General features: G+C 64.6%; 1 protein-coding gene across 2 annotated transcripts; it reads left to right on the forward strand.

Annotated features, from left to right (window-relative positions):
• Positions 1 to 4,485: 4,485 nt before the first annotated feature.
• On the forward strand, positions 4,486 to 16,779 carry MXD4 (MAX dimerization protein 4). 2 transcript variants are annotated; one of them, XR_009519634.1, is made up of 7 exons: positions 4,486 to 4,700; positions 4,805 to 4,904; positions 8,455 to 8,484; positions 13,919 to 14,033; positions 14,973 to 15,135; positions 15,447 to 16,104; positions 16,736 to 16,779. XR_009519634.1 is itself a non-coding variant. In XM_060013082.1 (6 exons), the coding sequence occupies exons 1-6, from the start codon at positions 4,637 to 4,639 to the stop codon at positions 15,599 to 15,601; spliced, it is 627 nt and encodes a 208-aa protein (XP_059869065.1). In that variant the 5' UTR covers positions 4,486 to 4,636; the 3' UTR covers positions 15,602 to 16,779. The 2 variants fall into 2 exon arrangements, 1 of the variants encoding a protein (XP_059869065.1); XM_060013082.1 differs by having other exon boundaries at positions 15,447 to 16,779.
• The last annotated feature ends 1,297 nt before the right edge of the window (positions 16,780 to 18,076 follow it).

Below are 18,076 nucleotides of genomic sequence, written 5' to 3' on the forward strand. Positions count from 1 at the left end.
CTGCTCCCCAGGGCTTAGTACACATCCTTCATCACACCCCACAGCCACCCTAAGAGGTCGCTACTGCCAACTCCGTTTTATAGCTGGGGAAACGGAGGCTCAGAGAGGTTTAAGGGACTTGGCCAAGGTCTTGTGGCCAGACTAGAATCCAGGGTGGCTTTGGGGGAGGGACCCAGTGACAGAGACCCCCAGAACTACCCCTGGTCCTGGCACACACCAGGCCGTCTCAGTGCAGGGGAGCCAAGGCTTCTGGGATGCCGGTCGCAAAGCTGGGCTAGGCCTGGCCCTCCAGCACCTGATCACCCTAGAAGTCATCTGTCCCCAGGCCTCACAGACCCAGAAACTGCCGGAAGGGAGCTGTCTGAACCTGCCACTGCCCGGGGTCTGAGGAGCGGCAGCGTCTGGCTGGGGGAGGATTCCAGCCCTGACCCTCACTCTCAGCCTCCTGCCCCGAATGCTGGGCCTGGGGACTCTGGTGGCAGCTGGAATCCACCCCAGTGACCGACGACGACGGGGCAAGAGAGGAGGCAGGGTCAAGGCCAGGTCATCCTGGAGGTGTGAGGGGCGTTCTGGAGGAAGAAGGGCCTCACACACCTCCTCAACCTGGGTAGCGGTGGGGGTGCTTCCTGATGCCGCGGAGAGCCGCGGGCGTGTCCCCAGATCAGTGTGTGTGGTGGCCAGGTGGGCGGGCAGGATGGGATACAGGGCCCGGAGAAGGGGAGCCCAGGCCCAGTCAGCATGGGGGAGGCTAGGAAGTAGTCTCCCAGAGGTCTCCTTCCCTTGGGCCTCCTCAGAGGGACCCCTGGCAGGCTCCCGGGGTGGGGGCAGGGGGAGCAAGCCAGCCTTTCCCAAGCTTCTCACCAGAATCCTTCCCCCAGTGCCTGGAGCTGGGCACAGCCGTTCTCATTTGAGGGCCAGGGAAGCTGAGGCTGGGGTGGGCAGGTGGAGGAAACGCTGGGAGCAGACCCCGCCTTCCCCCAAATCCCTAAGTCCCTTCTGGATTCAGGCCCCACCCCTTCTCCCAGAGCCCCTGGCTGGGAGCTCAGGGACAGGGGCGAGCTGGGCTTCCCCAAAGGGCAGTGAGGAAGAACAGTCGGGAGGATGGGCCAGTAAGGGGAATGGGGGCTGGTCCAGGAGGGATGCACTGCAGGGGGGGCCCTAGGAGCCTGGGTGCACGAGAGGGGATTCAGGGCTGAGGGCAGGAGCGGCCCAGGCTCTGTCTTCCGCTCTAAAGGAAGGTAAGGGTGGGGTCCTGGGCTCCCAGAGGGAGGAGGCCTGAGATGCCTGTCTCCTCCCTCCCCGGCATGGCCTTTGCCGGTTCCCACTCGGAAAGTCCCCGCACAGGAGAAGGTGCAGTAAGAGCTGGGTAGGTGAGGGGTTAGGCGAGGAGGCAGCAGGCCCAGCCTGGGCTCCCAGAAGTCTTCCTGGAGGAGGTGATTCGGCCCTGTTGGAGACCTGCCCTATGGAACAGGTCCTAGGGGCGGCACCTCGCGCTTTCCTCGGGCCTGGACCAGCCAGCGCCGACCCAGGGCCGCCAGCGGCACCCACACTGCCCCTCCCACCTGGGGGCAGGGGCTCACTGAGGCTCCGCGTGTGGAGACTTGACGGGTCCCGGGCAAGGCCATCACCCCATATATCCTCCCCCGTCCCAGCACCCCAACCCGCGGTTCATCGTCCTCCGGAATCTCCCCGGGGAGCTCTGGACTCGCTCACAGCTGCGCGTCGGGCCGGAGCGAGGTCCAGCTCGAGGACACGCCCGCTGCTCCCCTGGCCTCTCTCCTCCCCCCATCCGCCGTCCGGCCCACGCGGCGCCGCAGGGCTCCCCTCGGCCTGGGACCCCGACGTTTCACTCACTTCGTCGGCCCCGCCCACTTCTCCCCGCACTCCTCGCGGCGCGGTGGTGCCCACACTCACAGGCAGTGTGGACCCCGCGGGCACCGGGAGGTGGCCCGTCTCGGGTATGGCTGGGGGAGGGGTCCCCCAAAAGGCCTAGATGTAGTCGGAGGCAAGGTGGGGACCACGCCCCTCCCCTGCAGTTACACCTCGGCACCAGCACCTGTGCTGTCCGCTGTGGCACAAAGCGCACCTCATGCCCCGCGGCAGGAAGGACGGTGGGCGTCCTGCAGGTGCACTTACACCGGCATAAGTGCAGGCTTTAGGACTGGGGCCAGCAACCCACCCCTCACATAAGCAGGGATGGAGTGACCTTGCAAACACCAAGTGGTGAGCCAGGGGTCCTGCCGCCCACACCCAGAGCCCCGAATGCATCCAGCCTCCCCAGAGCTGGGCGCCCTCCGTTTACCCGCACAGCCCTGAGCAGCTCTCCGGAGTAAGCTGGAGGGGCGCAGCACCCAGCCTGTGATAGGGCTCTGCCCTGGCCCTGGGGTGATTGTGGAGCAGGGGCAGAAAGGGCCAGGGTTAACGTCGAGGTTTTTGGTTTTGTTATTTTTATTTATTTTAAAAATTTATTTATTTCATTTATTTATTTTTGGCTGCGTTGGGTCTTCGTTGCTGTGCGCGGGCTTTCTCAAGTTGCAGCGAGTGGGGGCTACTCTTCGTTGCGGTGCACGGGCTTCTCATTGCTGTGGCTTCTCTTGTTGCAGAGCACGGACTCTAGGCACACGGGCTTCAGTAGTTGTGGCACACGGGTTCAGTAGTTGTGGCACACGGGCTCAGTAGCTGTGGTGCACAGGCTTTGTTGCTACGCGACATGTGGGATCTTCCCGGACCAGGGCTGTAACCCGTGTCCCCTGCATTGGCAGGCATCCGGATTCTTAACCACTGCGCCACCAGGGAAGCCCTGGTTTTGTTTTTGGGGTGTTTTTTGGCTGCGCGCGGCATGCGGGATCTTCATTCCCCGACCAGGGATTGAACCAGGGCCCTCTGCAGTGAAAGCGCAGAGTCCTAACCCCTGGACTGCTAGGGAATTCCCTTCAGGTGTTGTTTTAATGTCCACACAGAGCTGTCTAATGCCAGTTTCCAAGGTCCTCACTGGGTCCTGACACCCTAGGGGGGCACACATTCCTAAGCCCATTTCTCAGATCAGGTTGTGCTGGTCCAGGAAGTGATTTGGTCTCCACGCTCCTGTGTCACCAGCCCTGGGTCATGTGTATGACAGCCCTAATCTCCATTCCGCTGGGACTGCTGGGAGACCCTGGTGAGTCCCTAAACCTCAGGATTCCCAGCTTCTTGTCTGTAAATTGAGGGTACGGAAACCCAAGGAAACCCATATAGAGCAGTCAATAGGTCCTAGGACTGAAAGTGTTTGATTTTTAGTTTTCGTTCTGTTTTGTTGGCAGCAGCAGTGAGGGTGGGGTGTGGTGGGTGGGTACAGTCACTTATACCCCACACTCTCCAGCCTGAAGGTCCCCTCCGCAGAAGCCCCCAGGCCATCAATCTCAACCACCTGTGAGAGGGGACATCAAGGGGGACTGAGGCCAATCCGGGTTTGCCCCCAGGCTGCCAGTCCTGCTCCTATGGGCCAGCTTAGGGTCAGGAGTCACCAGGGCCATCGGCCAGCCAGCCAGCTGGGAGCTTCATGAGGAGCTCTCTCCCCTCCCAGGAAGGGCAATTCTCTTCCCTAGAAAGCGCTTCCGTGGCCAGAGGGGACAAGTGCTAGGCTCTTGGAATGTCCCCACCCTTTGGGCCAGACGTGAGCACGAAGTCCTCCACTCACGGGAGCCCTTCTTGGACTGTGGCGGCAGATCTCTGTCCCCTTCTCTTCTCAGACCCTTCCTTCCACCGGGCAGCACTGAGGCATCCCTCCTGCTCTGGGCCTCAGTTTCCCCACTGAGATCCTCAAGGAGGCCTGGCTCTTAGGCTCAGACCGTCTACGCCCCTTCTCCAAGCCCCAGCCTTTCCTGGGGTCGCGCTGTGTCCGGCGGGGAGGGTTGTAGTTTTGCAGCCCCACGGGAGACCCCGAGCTTCCGCGAAGCCAGTGTGGCAGCAGGCCCGGGGCAACAGGTTCCTGCGTAGAGGGTGCAGACCCGGCAGACCGACGAGGGTGTCCGGGACTCTCCCAGCGCCCTAACGGGCCCTCGCACGGGGCCCGGCGGCTGGCTGTCCCACCGCGCTCCGCTTCCTCTCGGCAACGAGTCCGGCCGCGGAGCCCTCATTGGCCGCGCGCCCCGCGGCCGGCCATTGGCCCGCCGTACCTACTTTACATAGACCGCTCTGGGCCAATCGGCGCGCGTCGCCTACTTAACATGCACGCCGGCCGCCAGTCAGCGAGCGCGGGGGCTGGGCCACCACGTGCTGTTGCTAAGCTTGCGCTTCTAAATTGTTACTATCGCGGCGGGCCTATCGGAACCGAGCTTCGCATCTGTCAACATTCTCGGCCCGGCCCGAGGCGTTCGGCCGGCTCCCATTGGCCCCGGCCCAGCCGAGCGCCCGCCCCCGAATCCGGAGTGCCGGCTTCCATTGGCTGCATCGGCCGTCGCTCTCCCTTATGTGTCAATTTGAGAGCCTGAGGCGGAGGGTGGCGGCCGAGCGCACAGCTAGTCCGCGGGAGTCGGGGAAGTGGGGCCGCCGGGCGCGCGGGGCGGTCGGCGAGCGGAGCCGGCCGGAGCGGGCCGGGCAGCGGCCGCCGCCGTCCCGGAGCGCGCGCGTGCGCGCGGTCGGGCTGGTGGGCGGGAGGATGGAGCTGAACTCCCTGCTGATCCTGCTGGAGGCGGCCGAGTACCTGGAGCGCAGGGACCGAGGTAGCGCCCGCGCCCCTTTGTGCGCCGGGCCGCGGGCGGGCGGGCGGGCGGCGGCGGGGCCGGGGTCGGGGCGGGGGCCCGCTGACGGCGCCGTCTGTCCGCAGAGGCCGAGCACGGCTACGCCTCGGTGCTGCCCTTCGACGGCGATTTCGCCAGGAAGAAAACAAAGGCGGCCGGCCTGGTGCGCAAGGCCCCGAACAACAGGTACCGCCCCCCGCGCGGCTTCCCCCGCCCCGGCCCGACACCAGGGCCTTACGCCCCCGGAGCGCCCTCCCCAGCCCAGACCCCAGCCTGTAGCCCGGCTGCCGCCGCGCGGCCCGGCGGCCAGCCTGGAGGAGGAGGCGCGTCCGGGCCGCGGCAGCCCCGCCCGGCCGGCCCCGCCCGCGCCGTCGCCATCTTCCTGCGGGCCGCGCCTCCTCGGCCTCTCGCGTAAACAGTGCCACGCGTACAGCGCCCGCCGCCCGGGGTCTCCTCCCGTAGCAGCTCCCCGCCCCCAAGTTGTTCTGGACTTTTCCGGGCAGGAAAAGTGTTGTCAGGGCCGCTGGCCGGTGCCCCGTGGGTCTGCGGAGACTGAGGCTCGGCGCAGAGCAGCATGGAGCTGCCCGCCCTGACCTCTGCTCGCCGCGGGCGGGTGGGCTGCATCTCTCCGACTGTCTCCGAGGGCCGAGCCCCGCTACTGGGCTGAGTCCACCCACCCCCAGGGGTTTGCACGAAGAAGGCAAGGAGGAGCGTGGAGGCCCTGCCCTGGGCCCCCACCCCTCGCATGGTGCCCACCGCCCCCACCCAGCCTCCTGACACAAGTGAAACTCCAGCGATCAGGGTAGGGGCACCCTTCTTGGGTCAGAAGGCCTTTTCTAAGGGACCGGAAGAGGCTGCAGGCTGCTGTGCAGCAGCCTCTCCTGGTGCCAGTAATCCACCCCTTCCTCTGGCCTTGTACGCAAGCTGTGGAATCCCGAAAGCCGGCGTGCACGTCCCTGGGTGGGAGAGAGGACCCTCAGCTAGGGCTCCCATGGGATTCCACTCTCCTGGCTGCCGTGGGGACCACAGCACACCTGGCACGGCACAGGGGCCCACTTCGGCCCTGGACCATGTCACCAGGCTGGGAGCGATACTTCCAGGGGCTTTGGGGCCCCTTGGCAGAGGGTGTGGCTCATTCCTGTGGCCTACTTGTTCTTGGGAAACAGAAAGGCTGGCACAAGAACCCATCTCCTGTGACGTCCTGGCGCCCTGGGCCTGGCAAGGAATTGGTTTAGTCTCCATCTGCTCTGGCTGGACATGCCTCTGAGTCCCAGCCCTTGGTGCCCTGCTGGGGACAGTTTGGGAAAGGACATGCATGGGTGGGGGGACACCACTGCCTCAGGCGTCCTTAGTGAGCGAGCTGGGCCCCTGCTGTTGTTTCTCACTTGTTGGTCCCAAGTGCCCTGCCACCCGTGGAAAACTTTGGGCTGTGACCCTTTACTTCCGTGGTATAGGGTAGCCAGAGCTGATAACCAGAATCATAGCTGAGGTTCTCACACGCGTGCTAGTTAGTAGTCACCCCACCGCCTGAAGGAGATGTTATTTTTGTCTCTACTTTAGGGCTGAGGCTCAGGGAGATTCAACTACTCGCTAGGGCCACCTTCCCATCTCTAGGGCTCCTGTTCTGAGGTGGGATCCTGGCCTCCTACATTCTGCTGGGATGGAGACCTTGAGGGCACCGCGGAGGGACCGAGAGGGTCTCCCAAGCCAGGGTGCACCTCCCTGCTGCTCCTCTGGGTGGAGCCCGGCTCCCCCAGTGCTTCAGGCACCCCACGGCTCACAGGCGGCCCTGCGCGGCTGTCCTGGCCCAGCGGGGCCTCAGCCAGCCCAGCCCAGGGTCCAGAGGATGCAGAGCCCTGACTTGGCAGGGCAGCTCCACACCTCTAAGGCTCTATGTCCCCTGAGGTGAGGGGAAGGAATGGGCGCAGCAAGGACCAGCATGAGGCGTGAGTCATGGGGCAGAAGGGCAACCTGTGTTGGAGGAGACGGCAGCCTCCACGGTTGCCAGGGCTTCAGCGAGGGCTTTTCGGGGGCAGTGGTTCAGCAGGAGGGGGCTGGAGCCAGCCTGCCAGGGATCAGGTCCTGCAGTGAAGTGGGCAGAAGGGTGCCTACTTCGAGGGGTTGAAGGCATGAGTGAACGGTGAAGCTGGGAACCCACTTAGCACGGCCCTGGCCAGGGAGTCCCTCCCCTCCCCAGGCCACTGTGCTCCTGGGACCTGAGTGACCATCTCCCCACAAGGCTCTACGAGTGTCTGGACCAGGGGAGGGCTTCAAGAGGGCTTTGGCCCCTCTGCGTCCCCCGGTTGCCCAAGCAGCGCCCCGTCCGTCCAGGATGGGGTCCAGCCCAGCCGTGAGGGGCAGGCTGGCAGGCTTCTCTGCACTGAGGGGCACTCGCTGCCCCTCACATCCCTGACAAGTGAGCAGACCCACAGATCCACAGCGCCGGGCTGTGGTTCAGGCCAGCGAGGAGCCTGACGGCTGTGCCCCCTCCTGGCCCCAGCCAGCCCTGGCAGAGGTTCGGAGGCTCCTTGCCCAGCCTATGTGACCAGCAAGGCCCTCGAGGCCCTGGAACCTGGGTCTGGAGGTTCTGAGGCTGCACAGGGCAACCCGGGAGCCGGCCGCCCTGCTGGGCCCCACTTGGCTGTGGTGGGACCGTGAACCGTGGCAGGTGCACAGGCAGGCAGGATGGGCAAGCTGGAGGTAGGGATGGGAGACACCTACTCCTGAGCTCCTGGGGCAGGAGGGAGTGAGGGCAGGTAGGCAGAGGCGGCAGAGTCTCTGGGAAGGAGTGCGGGGTAGGGGTTGCAGGGCCTGCTCTGGGTGTGCTCCAAGGGGACCTGGGTCCTCTGTCCCGTGTGAGGCAGCCTGGGAAGCCTCGGAGCCCTGGCTGGCCCACAGGATTCCTGCCTGGACGAGGAGGGTGACCTGGAAGTGGGAGCTGGCCTGTGCTGCCTCCCTGTCACCGTGCTCCTGCTCTCTGTGGCACTCAGACTCTGTGCTCCTGTCTGCAGGCGGGCAGGGCTTGGGCAGCAGGTGGGGCCGCCGCCCCCAGAGAGGCCAGTCCTGCCAGGCCCTGGCCCCTCAGGGAAGCAGAGGGGCCAGCCTCAGTCTCCCCAGTGGCCCAGAAGCATCCCTATCCCAGAGGCCCCCTTAGGGGCTGATCCCTCTGTTGCCAGGTGTCCCCGTTGGCATGGTGGGCTGTGATCATGCAGGTGTATGAGCCGGATGGGGTGGGGATGGTGCTCTGTCTGGTGATACTGGGCCAGGACACCCGTGTCCAAGTCCTGGCCTCTGTGGTCACCTGCCCTTGGCCTTGTGTGCCAGCCCAGGTGGCTCCCAGGACACCACTAGCCTTGGGGACTGGGGAGCTGAGAAGGCAGGTGGCTCAGTGCCCAGGCAGCCTTGGAAGCGCTGGGTGGCTCAGCCCCAGGACCGGCTACTGCGGCTCCTCGGGCCCGGCCCACCCCTTCTGAAAGGGACCTGGACCCTCCTGCCAGCCGGGCACCCTGGACACGGCTGCACCTCTGTCTCTCTCATGTTTGTCATTGGGTGTGAGGTCTTCCAGCTTTTGGTCAGTAGCTACTCACCTGCCCCAGCGCTGCCTGTCTTGGGCCATCCTGGGGCCCAGACGCTCTCCACACTGTCTGCAGGTCCCCGGGCCCCTGAGTAGGGCCCTCATCCTGTGCTCTGATGGTGGGCAGTGAAGTGAGCTCTGTCTTTGTGTCTCTCTAAACAGGTCTTCACACAATGAACTAGAAAAGCACAGGTAAGTGATCTCCTGTTCCGCACGCTCCGCCACGTGAGCCGCCTGGTACATCCCACCCGCCCTTCTGCTGCGGGGGTGCTGTGGCCAGCCGCCACCCCCTCTCCCTGCCTCTGTGTCCTGGCTGTGGCTCAGCACGCTGCCGGGCTGTGCCACCGTCTTGGGAAGGGGCCTCCTTGACGGAAGAGGCCAGGCTCTGCTCTCAGGCATTCCCATGCGAGCAGGCAGGGGTGGGGGGCCAGCCCCTGCTCTTGGGAGCTCAGCCTGGGGTCCGGAGCCAGGTGGGGGTCAGCGACTTGGGGCAGGGCCCCTTGTGCTGTGTGTCATTCAGGGCCGGCTCCCTGGAAGAGGAGCTCTATCTGTTTTGGGGTGTCTGAGCCCTTTTGGGAGCAGGTCCTTAGCCCTTAGGATGCTGGCCTGCCACCAGGAAGGTTCAGCCCTCTTGGACTGGGATCCCTTGTGCCCTGGGGCCTGCCTTCCAAGGAGTTCCCAGTAGAGTCTTGTCCACGGGCAGTGGGATGGGCAGCCAGTGCCTGGCCACGTGGGCCTGGTGGGAAGCTCTGGCCCAGGGCAGGATCCAGGGGAGTCCACTTCATGCCCACCCATCGGCCCCGGGGATGGGTCCATTCTTGTCCTCCTCTGAGGAGTTGGGGGGCTTGCAGTGAGAAGGAGGAGGGGCAGCGTGGCTGCCCAAAGAGCCTCTGCCCCCCAGCCCTAGTCCGCCCAGGACCCTGTGCTCGTGACTGCTGTCCTCTCTCCCTGGCTGGCTCAGCCCGCTGCTCTAGCTCCGGGCCTCCCTCTGCAGTGGGGACGAGGTGCGGTGGACAGGTGTCCTCATGGCCGATCGCAGCCAGGCTGTGTGTGCGTGCAGGAGCCCTGAAGCCAGGCCCAGGGGTGACTCCCAGAGAGATGCTCACGGTAGCTTTCTCCTGACCTTTGCTCCCATCTCCGGAATGGGCCAGTTCTTTCCTCCTTTCTTGGCTTGGGATGGGGTGGGGAATGGGGGTCTGCACACAAGATGAACTCTCCCAGGCTGCCGTGGAGCTCGGCCAGCCCTGTGTCCCCACCCCCATGTCTGCACCCACGGCAGCGCCAACTGCTTCTCCCCTGGGATCAGGGCCTCTGCTGGGCGGCGCTGAGCGGGGACAGAACGCTCTGTTCTCTGGAGGAGCCGCACTTCCTGGACTGTTCCTGTGCGTTTGGGGGGTTCCTGAGAGACCATGGAGGTGGGGCAGGTGCAGGGGCCTCTGTTCCTGGCTGGCCCATAAGCAGGTGTGGTCCGCCCTGAGGAGCCCACAGACCTGGGGCTTGGGACCCTGTTGGGGCCCTCGGTCACGGCTGTACCTGCGGCTGCCTGATGCTGACGCCGGACGCTCCTGGTCGCTGGCCACAGGAAGGCCGTGTGCCGTCCCAAGGAAGGAAGGAAGCACCTGGCTGGGTCACCCGGCTGGCCCCAGGGAGGTTGGCCCTCGATATCGCCTTCCCTGGGAGGCATGCCACGTTGGGCCTGCGGGACTTCCCCTTGCCGGTGCTGGGAGCTCGCTGGGAGCCAGTGGCCCACCCTAGGCCCACTCTAGCCTGCCCTGTTCCTCCTCCCCTCCCTCCCCTTCTGCTCAGAGAGCAGCTCCAGCTGGTCTGCTCAGGCCAGTGCTTGGCTCCTGACCCAGGGGACGGGTTTGTGACGGCCATGTGTTCCCGCCCAGGCTCAGCTCCAGGCTTTAGCTTTTGTAGGGGGGAGGGGGCTATCAGCATCCCCCTGGCGGGGCAGGACCCATCACAAAGGCCAGCCCAGGGCCCTCAGTGGAGCTGCCCACCTCTCCCCAGCATGGAGATGGTTATTCGGGTCCTGGGTGGGTCCTTCCGAGGGAGGCCTCCTGTGCAGCTGCCCCGTCTGCCTGATGCAGCCATGCAAGACCTCACAACAGCTAGGAAATACAGGGGGACAGGGACGACCGGGCTACCTCACTCCCCATCCCACCCCCTGAGGGACCACGGGTGGGTGTCCTTGTCGCCTCTTCCCCGAAGCCAGGCTTGGGGAGGTTCAGAGCCTGGCTTTGCCCGGCGGCTGGGGGACCTGATGTGGGAGCTCTGGTCCTCTTCTGAGGAGCAGGGGGCTCTCGGTGAGAAGCTGGGTAGGCCTGCGTCAGGGCTGGGCTGTGGCCAGACGCACGGGCAGGAGCTGCCGTTCACAGCGATGCAGGTCTGCACAGGGTGCCTTCAGGAAGTGGCGGGTTTTCAAAGCTCCCAGGAATGCTGGGCGCAGCTGAGGGGCACTGGCGCAGGGCTGGGGCACTGTAGCTGCTTCAGACGAGGGCCGAGCGCAAGCCTAGTGTAGCCCGGGTCCTTGGCACCCCCTCCAGCGCCAGGGAGGTGGTGGCGATGCCCACTCCCCACAGGGGTGGGACCCTGAGGCTCAGATGGTTGGGGGCCTGCCCGGGGCCCCACTGGAGCTGCTTCCCAGCCTTGCAGCCCCGCTGGACGCTCTCCGGGAGTTGGCTTGGCGTGTGGTCCGGTGTTGAACATGGCACGGCTGCAGCCGGCGGCCTTTCTTTGTCTCTCGAGAAGCCTCTGCTTTATGATTTCTAACGCGGTCTGTTCATGGACGTGCGAGGACCCCCCTGCGCCCCACCCCAGAGACAGCATCCTAGGCAGTGGGGTGGCCAAGCCTGCATTCTCCTCCTCCATGCGGGTACTGAGGGATAAGAACAGAACTTCGTTACCTGCTATTTCCTAACTTGACCTTTCCCCAGACACCCCGCGGGCCCCGTCCACCTGTGTCCGTGCATTCTCCTCGTCCCCTAGGCCGGGTGCCCGCACAGGACATGCAGCTGTACCGCAGGGTTCTGAGTGATGGCTCTCCAGTAAATACAGACGGTGCTGCAGTCTGCTGGGTCTGGAGCCGGGGGGTAGATTTGTGGGGCCGAAATCCTAGACCTAGACATGCCGGTTGAGGGCTTGAGTCGCCTTGGTGGCCCTTCTGAACTTCCCTCCCACCAGGGAAGCTGGAACTGCCCACTGGCCAGCTCGACAGCTAGTCGCACCTTTTCATTTCAGCCCAAATTACCATCTCTCCTCGGCAAGCTTTCCTGTTCTAGATCGCTGCCAGATGGAGTTGGTTTTGTGTTAGGTGAGCTGTTTGTGTTCTGCAACCTGCCTGTCTGTGTCCTTTGCCTGTTTTCACGTTAAGATCCTCCTCTTTTTCGTTTTGGTGCGTATGAACTCCAAATGGCATGAATACTAACCGCTTGTCTTCTACGTGTATTTGCAGATGTTTTTTTGCTGTTACTTGTCGTTTACCTGTGTTTTTTCTTTCATGTACAAATATGTCCTTTTCTGATTGTAAAAGTGTTATGTGGATTTTTTAGCATAGAAAATCTGGAAAGTACAAAAAACGCACAAAGCCGAAGAAATAAACGTTGCCAACCACGTCACGTGGAGACGCGTGCTTCCTGCTCTTCATTGTGTCCCGTGGAGTCTCTCGTGTGCGTCTGTTGCTTTATTTTTTGACCCTATCTTGGGTCAGTTGTCACATAGGTGGTTTTGTGTTCTGATGTTTTCACTTCTGTTCGTGATGTGAAAACGTGGAATATACTGAAACGATGACATGCTTGCCTCTGGGTGGTAGAATTGGGGGGTACTTTTCATTTATTTTTTTCTTTTGATTTGCATCTTCCAATTTTCCACAAAGGTCACGTGCCGTGTGCGTCCTCGAATGGTAGATTGTAAGAATCGCCACTCGTAGGCGAGTGGACGGGGCCCCGCTTGTGAACCTGGTGCGCGTGGTGGGTCGGGGCCTCTGTGAGCTGTGCTCGAGCACACCATTGGCTGGGGGGCTCTGCGCCTCTTGCCCCATAGTCCCAGCACCTTGGAGGCGGGGAGGCTGAGGCTGCCAGGCCCTGGGGGCCACGCGGCAGTGAGCCCCCTGGTGTGCTCCCTTCCGCAGCCCTGTGTGAGCGTGGGGCAGGGCTCCTCTCTGAAGATCCTCCAGCCTTGAGGTGGACCCTGGGGCCTGCTCGGAACGCAGATCCCTGGTGTTCAGGCTTCATGCCGCTGCTCTGCCTGGCCTGGTGGCCGAGTGCAGCCTCAGTCTCGTGTTCTAGAAGTTCTTTCTAAGGTCAAACTCAGGTTCACCAGGAAAACTCTAGGCCCCGGGTGCCAGGGGCTGGGGTGCCGGGTGGGGAGGAGCTTCGTCAGCAGGAGGGTGCCGTGTGGACGTGGGTGGCAGACGTAGGGCCCTCCTCCCGTCGGGTGGGGCTGTTATCGCTGCTCTGCAGATGGGCTGCTGCCCTGCACTGAGCTGCCCACTCCCTCCCTACGCTTCGGGGGGCCCCCTCTGTCCTAGGGACATGGCCATTGCTGCCCGATTTCCTTCCAGAGTCTAAGGGAGACTGGATTTGCCAGGGCTTTGGAACATGGGGGATGACAGGGGGGCCGCCAGGGTTGGCGTCCTTGCAGGAAGGAGCGCGCCGACAGTGGTGATGGGGGGCAGCGGTTCGTCAGAGCCTCGCGGGGAAGCCTGCCGTGTGCCCTTGCGATCCTCTCATAAGAGCTTCGCCTAAGCAGGGCATCTTTGTTTGGAAACCACCTGGGCAGCCTGCAGGGGCTCCGGTGGGTCACGTGCCATCAGCGTGCTTTGGGGGTGAACCTTGGCCGCCCTGTGCCCCCGCGCCCCCGTGGCCTCTGCCACCCACCCTCCGCAGACCAGATGAGCCAGGGAAGAAGGGCACATCTAGGTCACAGCTCCTCGCCCTGTATGTGAGCAAATGCTGTTGACTCTTACGGTTCCAGTTCCATGGGAAAACTGCATTCATCTGCGTGGACACGGGGACAAAATCTAGAACGAAGCAGTTTCCAAAGGGGTCCCAGACTCGAGAAGGAGGGGTCTGTCCTTGGCCTTCCCTGACTTGGACGGACTCATGTTTCTGTGGTGACGACAGTGACCAGAGAGCTCCCTGCACTTGGCGAGGTGGGGGACGGAAGGCTTGTAGGGGGCGTCCCTGATCTCCGCCTGGGAGAGCGTGACCAGCACCCCGTGCCTCTCCCCCTCCAAGTTTCCCCCCCCCACCTTCCGGACCCCACTGGCGAGGGTGGGGACAACAGGGTGAGCTGGGGCTCTGGGAGCCTGGCTGTAGCACTCGGAGGCTCTGGGGGCCATGATGGGCTGGCTGGCCACACGGGCCCAGCCACAGGCCCCGCCCTTTTACTGGGGCTTCTGGAGGGCCGTGGGTGCCAGGCTGCTCCAGGGGGCTGGAGGCGCTGCCCTCTGGGCTGGGAGGGGAGCCCGGGGAGGGACCCTCAGCAGGTCCGTGCAGGCTTCCGGCTGACCGCCCCCTGCCCCCTCCCCCCGCCCTCCAAAGCTCTTGGGCTGCTGTGCCGCACGGCCACCGTGCCAGGCTGTGCCGCCCCCACCTGACCGTTCCGTCTCTGGTTCTTTCAGACGAGCCAAACTCCGGCTCTACCTGGAGCAGCTCAAGCAGCTGGTGCCCCTGGGCCCCGACAGCACCCGCCACACCACGCTGAGCCTCCTGAAGCGTGCCAAGATGCACATCAAGGTGAGCAGGGCCGCCCCCGTGCACCCGGGGGGGGTGGTCAGAGGGCCTGAGGGTGGGGTGGGGAGCCCGCCCTGCAGGTGCGCAGCGGGCCAGCGTGTGGGGCACGGCAGTGGGAGCCGCTGAGGGTCGAGGTAGCGGCAGGCGCAGGCTGGGTTTTGTGGGGTGGGGGTGGGAGGCGGGGGTGGGCTGCACGTCGCCCCCCGGGCCCTGGGGTGTGAAGTGGCAGCAGCTGGAAGGAAGGCTGGCTCCTTCCATGCCGATGCCACCGTTGGAGGCCGGTGGGAAGCAGACGGCCCCGGCGTGTGCGGAGTTTCTGGGGCGAGGGGTAGGGGTTGCTCTCTAGGGGCTGGCGGTGGGGTGTAGACTGAGTGAGACGCTGCCTGGGGCTGGCCCCCTAAGTCTTAAGACTGAGACCTACTGGGTTGGGGGTCTAGGGACACTTGGGCCAACCAGGGAAGGTCTCAGTCCTCCCGCCGGCCCCTCCCGAGCCTGCGCAGGTGTGGGCTCCCCCAGGCCCCCGACGGAGAGGCCGCCCCCGACGGAGAGGCCGCGGCTCAGTGCCTGGGAAGGTGTGGAGCAGTTGGGCGGGCAGGGCGGCCGGATTGAGCAGGGAAGAGCCCCTGTGGGCAGGGCTGTTGTCTGGGACGGGTGCCAGGCCACGGCTGGGCGGCGCTGTCCCAGGGCTTCAGGACCACACGTGACTCGGTTTGGCCAAGCTGGCTGGTGGCTGTAGGCCTTCTGGAGCTGGTCAGCAGATGCAGAGCACGGGGCTGGGAGGTGGCACCTACATAAACTCCTGGTGGGCGCGAGGAGGGGGTGCATCAGGCCTTTGGGGCCCAGGCCGAGTGGGGGATGGGAACCTGCCCTGGCCCTTGTGCCCTGGCGCGTCCCGGTGGCCGGGGGTGCCCCGCCCCGGGCTCACAGCTCCCGTGCCCCCAGAAACTGGAGGAGCAGGACCGCCGGGCGCTGAGCATCAAGGAGCAGCTGCAGCGGGAGCACCGCTTCCTGAAGCGGCGCCTGGAGCAGCTGTCGGTGCAGAGCCTGGAGCGCGTGCGCACGGACAGCACAGGCTCCGCCGTCTCCACCGATGACTCGGAGCAAGGTGGGGACGTGGAGGCCGCCTGCAGGGACTTTGGGCATGGATGTCGTGCAGCCCTGGGTGGGAAGCTGGGAGGGTGGGGCTGGCCTGGTGGAGGCCCGGGGGAGGATGGGTCGAAAGTCCCCGGCATGTCAGAGGCACGTCAGGGCCCCTGTGTGAGGTGGCAGAGGGGACGGGATGAGGAAGGTGAGGCGTGGAGGCCTGGTGACCTGCCCACGTGAGGACCAGAGCTAGGCTCGGGCCCGGCAGCGTGCCTCGGGAGGCCTGGCTGGCACTGGCACGGCGTCTGACCCCACCCCGTCTGTTCTCTGCAGAAGTGGATGTAGAGGGTGTGGGGTTCGGCACCGGCGAGCTGGACAGTGTTGGCAGCGGCAGTGACGTGGACGACCACTACAGCCTGCGTGGCGGCTGCAGCCACGGCAGCTACGGGCCCCCCTGCAGGCGGCCTGGCCGCCCCGGCCTCTCGTAGGCCCTGCCCTCTGCTCCTCGGCCCGCCTGCCCGCCCGCCCGCCCAGCCGAGCGTGTCAACCCTCCGGTCCTTGAAGTCTCTCCACGGGCCCACTGCTGTGCCATTCTGGAAGCTCCGGCTGCCGCCTGGGCTGCCCGCCTCCGCCTGCCTGCCGGTCAGGGCCTGCCGCGCCGCCCACTCCTCCCACCCAGGCAGGGACCCCTATGGGGAGGCGGGGCCCAGCTCCCGGGGCCCGGAGCCCAGCATAGCCGCCCACGGTCTGTTCTCAGATTCCTAATCATTCCAGAAGTATTAAACATCATTGCTGCAAACCTCGGCGGGCGCCGTGTGAGGGGCTTAATGACCACCTCGGGGAGCTCAGACCCCAACCCCGGCCCCCAGGAGAAAGGAGCGGACCGAGGAAGGAAGGAAGGCGCGGCTCTCCGTCCATCCGTCCGTCTATCTGTCGGTCCACGTAGGCTCCTGAGGCGTGGACAGAGGGATCCATGAAGGGCGGGACTCGGGTGAGCACCCTGGGGCAGGTGGGCGGACGGGGGCCTTGGCACCCCCAGGTGTCAGGAGCCAGGGCTGGGCTTCTGGGGGCTGCCAGGCTACCCCACTCCGATCTGGGCAGCTTCTGCTCTGTTGTTAGATCCCTCAGATGTACACACGCATATGCACCTAGGCACACACGCCTGCCCGCACACACGTGCACACATGCAGACACACGTGGTCACTGGACCCAGAGGTCCTTGGGAGCCAGAGGGCGCATGTCCTGGGGCCTTCAAGGGTCAGTTGGGCAAATGCTGGCCTGTGGCCTGTGCCTGGCTCCCCCTCCCACCCCCCCCACCCCACCCCCCGGCTCCCCTGCCCATTCTGGCCAAGGCAAGGGACCTCTCCTCCCAGCAGGGGCTGAGGAGTGCTGGGGGCTATGAGTTGAAACCACTGGGTCCTCAGAGGGCTTGCTTGTTTCCCTTTAAAAGACAAAAACAAAACAAAAAGTTGCTGCACTGCCCAGAAGCCCAGAACGAGGCTCCCGGGAGAGAAGCTTTTCCCAAAAACCAAGGAGAAACATTTTTAAAAAGAGAAAGAGGCCGTGATGCCGGTGTGTGCCGCCTACTTCCTGTACGAGATTTTTCTACTCTATTTTCCTAGCCGTTATCGCGTCCTTGTTTGCTGAGGGGTGGGAGCGACCCAGCGTCTCAGGGACTCGTCTGTCTGTCACCGTTGTCCAAGCGTGCCTTGTGTCCCGTGTCTGGCTCCACCCGACCGCCACCACCAGCATCTCCCGCGTGGCTCACGGGACGCCCCCAGGTGCCCTCCTGGCCTCCTCCCCGTGGGGCGCCCCTCCTGGCAGCCAGGCCAGGCCAGGTCAGGTCGGCGGCTGTGCAGCAGCAGGGCGGCGCTCTGTCACCTGGTGGGAGGGGCCGTGACCTGTGCAGCCTGGCCTCCTTGGGGCCGGGGCGGTGTGTGTGGGGTGTGGGTGCGGCCGCTACCGGAGAAGGAGGTTCCTCCCTGCACCTAGCTTGAAGCCTGCCTCCTCCCGACCTGAGCAAGGGCTCCGGGTGTCAGGCGTTGGCAGCTGCTGAGGACAGCTGTTCACCCTGGGCGGTCCGGCCTGGGCATTAGGAGGCTTCTCCTGGCCTTTTGTCCCTGGGTCTTTGTCCCCGGGGACCACACAGCAGCGTTCAGGTGGAGGGCTGTTGGGCTGACTCACAGCGTCGGCCTCCCTGTCTGGTGCATTGCAGACGATTTCCAGATCGCAGGGGCAAGATTTGTGTCTATCTTTGTCACGCTGACGGACACCCCAGGTGGGTGGCCTGCTGAAGCAGAAAGGGATCCCTGGAAACAACTCTGGCACAGAACCTGCCCTCCACGGGCCGGGGATGGCGGTGGAGAGCAGGCTTGTCGGGGGGCGGTGCACGTGGCCGGGGAGACCATCCGAACGTTTTGCCGGTGGTTGCAAGGCAAAGCGTTGTGTTGGCACCTCCTTCCGGCGCCCTCGGGGTCCCCTGGGGTCCAGCGTGCCCGGGAGGGGCTTCCGCCATCTGCCAGAGCACGCCCACTGAGCGCTCCTTGCGAGGACCCCGCACCACCTGAGCGGGGCAGGAACACCCATGTTTAAGAGCCTTCTTCAGGAGATACAGCTCCAGGTCCCCGGGATGGCCCGTGTTCTGAATTCTTAAAGCATCCATTCTCTAGCCAGCCCCGACACGTGGGGGAGGTCCTGCTCCCCTCTCTGGCCGGCAGAATCCTACCCAGGTGACTAGCTGTGGCCCTCAGCCGACCTTCCGGGCAGCTCAGCCCATGGCTTTTCAGGCCTCGGTTCCCATGTGGACCGGGGAGTTGGCCTCACTGGCCATCCAGAGGTGCTGGGGTCCCAGATGCCACTCCTCGCCACCAGCAGACACCAGTGAGGGTCTGGTGCTAGAGCTACTCACGTACCCACACCCCTCCTCCCCCGGCCCTCGGCACAGTCCCTGCTGCTGGCCAGGG

This window comes from Delphinus delphis, chromosome 5, assembly GCF_949987515.2.
Source record: "Delphinus delphis chromosome 5, mDelDel1.2, whole genome shotgun sequence".
NCBI lineage: Eukaryota > Metazoa > Chordata > Mammalia > Artiodactyla > Delphinidae > Delphinus > Delphinus delphis.